This window comes from Moschus berezovskii, chromosome 20 (assembly GCF_049115385.1).
Source record: "Moschus berezovskii isolate FMDL1 chromosome 20, NW_MosBer_1.0, whole genome shotgun sequence".
Taxonomy (NCBI): Eukaryota; Metazoa; Chordata; class Mammalia; order Artiodactyla; family Moschidae; genus Moschus; species Moschus berezovskii.
This window is the reverse complement of record NC_142479.1, coordinates 48,729,431-48,734,091: the sequence shown is the minus strand read 5'-3', so window position 1 is coordinate 48,734,091 and position 4,661 is coordinate 48,729,431. Positions and strand designations below refer to the sequence as shown.

At 58.7% G+C, this 4,661-nt stretch overlaps 1 protein-coding gene across 1 annotated transcript; it reads right to left on the bottom strand.

Annotated features, from left to right (window-relative positions):
• Positions 1-224: 224 nt before the first annotated feature.
• DLX3 (distal-less homeobox 3) lies at positions 225-4,102 on the bottom strand. The gene is made up of 3 exons (XM_055407592.2): positions 3,551-4,102; positions 2,333-2,523; positions 225-743 (listed from the first exon to the last, which is right to left on the bottom strand). Exons 1-3 carry the CDS (start codon positions 3,873-3,875, stop codon positions 396-398), a joined length of 864 nt encoding a protein of 287 aa, XP_055263567.1. The 5' UTR covers positions 3,876-4,102; the 3' UTR covers positions 225-395.
• Positions 4,103-4,661: the final 559 nt, after the last annotated feature.

The window sequence follows — 4,661 nt, the reverse complement described above, 5'->3', positions numbered from 1 at the left end:
CACACTCCACAGTCTCCACAGTCTCCCCAGTACCCAAGGAATCCAGTCTGGGGACCAAGTACTAAGATTTAGAATCTGGAAGGTGATGAGCCATTTGAAGCCAATCCAGGCTCTTGGAGCAGAAGGGGAACAGCTGTCCCAGCTGGAGTGGAGTGCCCAAACATCTGGAGGGGCACCCCAGTGTCTAGGCAGGGAGTGGGAGGTTCAGGGGGCATCCTTGGTCCATGTAAATTTCCTCTGGAAGCTCTTGGGTCCCTGGAAGAAGGGGCAAGGGAAGGGAGAAGGGATGTCCTTTCCCCTGTGCTCCTCGATGATTCCTGAGTGTCAGCTAGGACGGAGGCGCCTTCTGCCTGGTCCCGGGGTTCCTTCGTGAGAGGTTCAGTACGGGTAGGTGCTCAGTACACAGCCCCAGGGTTGGGCGGGGGCCCTGGGGAGGCATGGTGCAGGGTGGCTGGTTGAGGCGGCTGCTGCTGTAAGTGGGGTCCACTCAGGTTCTGTGCATGGTACCAGGAGTTGGTGGGGTCATCCAGGTAGCTGGGGGAAGCGCTGTACGGGAGTGGCGGGGGCAGCTGGCTGCGGGCAGGGGCTGGAGTAGAGTGGGAAGCGGCGTCCCAGAGGGCAGGTGACGGTGGTGAGTTGCAGGCCATGGAATCGCTGTTGTTGGGGCTGTGCTCCAGGGGAACCTCCCCATTCTTATAGAGCTTCTTGAATTTGGAACGGCGGTTCTGGAACCAGATTTTCACCTGCCCCGAGAAGAAAGGGGGAGCTAGTTAGCCTCTTAGAACACTGAGTGAAAACCCCTCGGGGAAGCCAGTTTGGAGAGGGCTAGGCCAGAACCCACTGTCACATAAGACTCAGGCAAAATCCAGGCATCCTGCCTCCAGGCCAGCATCTTTTTCTATTGGGGCTAGACATTCAGCTGGGAACTTTTGGCGGCTTAGGTCCAAATTCTGCTCTGCCACTTACTAAGTGTGTGACCGTGGGCAAGCTACCCGACCTCTCTGGTTTTTGCTGTCCTCATCTGCAAAATGGGGACACTGGCAGCACTATTACCTACCTGATAGGGTCACTATAATGCTCAGAAAAGTTACGACAGATAAAGAACTCAAAGCAGCCAGCCAGACTACTGACAGAGTAAGCACTGAATAAAGGGGAGCCCAGAGGGGAGGAGGCAGTTTGCAGCATTCTGTTCACATTAGAAACCCATAAGCAAAGGTGCACAGATATACAGAGACAAATACACACCCACGTAAGCATCTCCATGTGCATGAACATACCCACTCACCACTTCACACACAGGCACCAGTCTATAAAGATACACGCATGCACAGATACACCCAGATAAACACCCTGCAAACATGAACTCCCACGTTCACACACTCAGGAGCCCTTCAGGGCTGGTTAATGGGGGTGATCTGGGACTCAGGAGCAGGTGAGCCATGATTCCCCAAATTTCCCTTTTGGTATCTCCCCCTCCCCCTGCCTCTCTCCACCCCATGACTGGTACAAACAATGAATCAGCTCCTCACCGGGTGACCCAGATTCCCTGCGGACCGGGCCCCACGCAGCCGCAACCCAGGCCTGTCTGTCAACACCTGTAGGGAGCCAGGCGTCTGCCACTCCTCCCCTGAACAGTGACAGGCTGCTGGGGGCTTTAGGGACAGGCTGGGGCTGGGGGACTGCCACCTCTGAGTCCCTACCCCCCTTTGTGGGGAATCTGTTCTTGCCTCCAAGCACACAACGGGTGGAGCATTTGGGTACTGAGCAGGAATGCAGTCTTTTGATATAAGCACACATTTTTGTACATACACTCACCACGGGGCCCAGTCAAGCACATGTGCCCATCAATAAACACAGTGGCCCTTGAAAGGCCTTCCTCCTTAGGTGTGTTTCCCACATGTACCGTGCACACATTAGCCTGTGTGCAAATAGACATGAATACATGTGTATGTACACCCCTCACACACACGCCTAGCCTGGGGTGGTGGAGTGGGGTGGTAGGGAGCGTGATGCGGACTCCTAGCAGTGACCAACGCTGCTGGGAGCCTGTGGAAGCTGGGGATTCCGGGGTAGAGGGAGGATACTTCTCCTTCTCATAGACACACTCAGTCCACACTCAGTCGCACGATTCACAAATATGCACACCTGTACACGTGCTAATGCACAAACTTCAACCGAGTTTGAGATCTGGGGGTCCTTCTACCCACAGACAAGGGTTTCAAGGGCCTGCAGGCAACTGATGAGGCCATCTAGGCTCAGCGGTGCCTGGGGTATCCCGGGGTCCCGCAGGACCCCACCGAGTCCTCACGGCCTTCGACCGCCCGCCACTGACCTGCGTCTGCGTGAGGCCCAGCTGCGCGGCCAGCTCCGCGCGCTCGGGCAGCGCCAGGTACTGGGCCTTCTGGAAGCGGCGCTGCAGGGCGGCCAACTGGTAGCTGGAGTAGATCGTGCGCGGCTTTCGGACCTTCTTGGGCTTCCCGTTCACCATGCGCACCTCAGCTTCCGGCTCCTCCTTCACGGACACTGCGGGCAACGCACCAGGCGGTGGGCGACTCAGCCTCGGCCAGAGACACCGGCGCCCTCCGGAGCCCCGCGGGAGCCCCCACCCTCCGGCCGACCGACTCGTCCCCGGCCTTCCCGGCGGCGCTCTCCGCCGCCGGCGCCCCGGGGGGGAGCTGCGGCCACAGAGCCTGGCCGGCGGCCGCCCCCGGCGCTGCGCTCCCGGCTCCTGCTCGCCCGGTCCCGGCGCCAGCCGCCCCTGGACGCGCACGGCCGTCGCCTCGCTCCCCTCAGTCCCTGCCACAGGCACCTCGCCGCCGGTCCCTTCTCTCGCTCTTTCTTTCCTGGTTTCCCTTCCTTTTTGTGTTTTTTAGACCTTTGCTTTTTAGAATAATTTTAGATTTCAGAAAAAGTTGCGGACACGTCAGACTTCCTTTTCCTTCGCCCTTTCCTCAGATCCTTTCTTCTGCCTTTTCTTTCACTTTGTCGCTCCATTTTTATGCCTCCACTTTATGTTTACAAATAAAAACATTTTATAAAAACATATTTTTATGCCTCCATTTTTCTCCCCCGTCCCCGTTCCTTCACTCTCAATCGCTGCTCCCTCCCCGTTTTCGTAATTCTGAGGGGGTCTCTCTCCGTGTCCCCCTTCGTCTTTCTCCCCCTCCCCAGCCCAGATCCAAACTGCGGCCGCAGAACGCCCAGCGCCCGCCGCCTGCCCCGAGCCCGACGGAGAGCCGCTCGCTGAAGGGCCGGGAAAGCACCTGGATCCGGAGGCTCTCTGACCGTCCAGGGCTCTCTCCTTCCCCGCCTCGCTCACCCGGATCCTCACCCGGGACCGACCGCGGCGTCCCGCGTGCACCACGCCCCAAAGGCGCCCAGTTTCTGGACTGGAAGGTCGTCCGTCCACTCTGGGGGTCATCTAGCTCACCGTCTCTGACTTCAGACAGCACGTTTCTTAGCCGGGACGCTCCCCTAGATTTTGGCTCCAGTTCCTCTCTCTCGGGAACCTCCCAGTGCCCCCCGCCCTCAGCTGCCCCGCGGTCCTCACCTGGGTCCTGAGCGGGCAGCGGCTGCTCCCGGTAGGCTCCATATTGCCGGTAGGAGGTTCCGTAGGTATATTCCGACTTGGGCGAATAAGCGCCCGTGCCTCCGAGCCCGTTGAGATTGAACTGGTGGTGGTAGGTGTAGGGGTTTACGGTCTGGCCGTAGGGCTGGCCCGAGTAGTAGTCGTGCTGGGGAGCGCTGTAGTAGCCCAGGTCAGTGACGGAAGACTCGGGCAAGGTGGGCGAGTCCTTGGAACCCGCATGGCAGCTGAGCGAGCTGGAGATGTCGGTGAGGATGCTGCTGAGCTTGCGATCGAAGGAGCCACTCATCCTGGCGGGCGCCGCACCACCCCCGGGCTGGCCTCAGCCGGAACGCCGAAGCGGGCAGGAGCTCGGGGGAGGCGGAGGAGACGAGGCGGCGTTGTGTGTCCGGAGGGCGAGGGGGGAGGGTTCCCGGCAGCGTCTCTGGGGAGGGTCGGTCGAGGGGCGCTTAGACCATCGCGGGTCTTCGGGCGGTCGCGGCGCGCCTCTCGTCGCGTCCCAAGCCACAGTCAAATGCTGCCAGCTCCGCCCGGCCAGCCGGTTATAGACTCAATAGTGGAGTCGCGGAGGGAGGCCCCAGCGCTCTGATTGGCTGCAAGTCTTGCCTTCCAGGCAAAACATGCTCCGGCGCTCTTTCGTTTCTCCCTCATTCTTTGTCGTTACTCAACACACAAACACACACACACTCACACACACGCACAGTCACACACACACTCACACAGACCCCTCTGCTCCTCCTCCTGTGGATCCCTTCCCCAGCCCAAGTAACCCCTCAGTGTTCCTGGAGGAAAGAGTGGAACAAGGGTATCTCTGCAAGAGTCCCCAGGTCTATCCGTCTGTCTCTCTGCCTGTGAGTGGAAGGTGGGCTCAGGTGCCAGAGAGGAGGGGAATTTGCCCGCTGGGTGTCTGTGGAGGTAGGTGGTTCAAGGTGTGTGGGGTGGTGGGGCAAATGACGGGCAGACAAACATGCCCAAAGTGGCAGGACTCAGGTTCATGAAAATGTTCTAGTTTTTTTTCTTTTTTTAATTAGAAGAAAAGAAAAAAAAATAAGTTAAAGAAAAAGTTTGAATATAT

Excerpts from the sequence above, each read along its gene's own strand:
- DLX3 (XM_055407592.2), bottom strand. The coding sequence starts at position 3,875 with ATGAGTGGCTCCTTCGATCGCAAGCTCAGCAGCATCCTCACCGACATC. Across the intron at positions 2,524-3,550 it reads GCTGCCCGCTCAGGACCCAG|TGTCCGTGAAGGAGGAGCCG; the intron begins GTGAGGACCGCG and ends CGTTGCCCGCAG. Across the intron at positions 744-2,332 it reads TGGGCCTCACGCAGACGCAG|GTGAAAATCTGGTTCCAGAA; the intron begins GTCAGTGGCGGG and ends TTCTCGGGGCAG.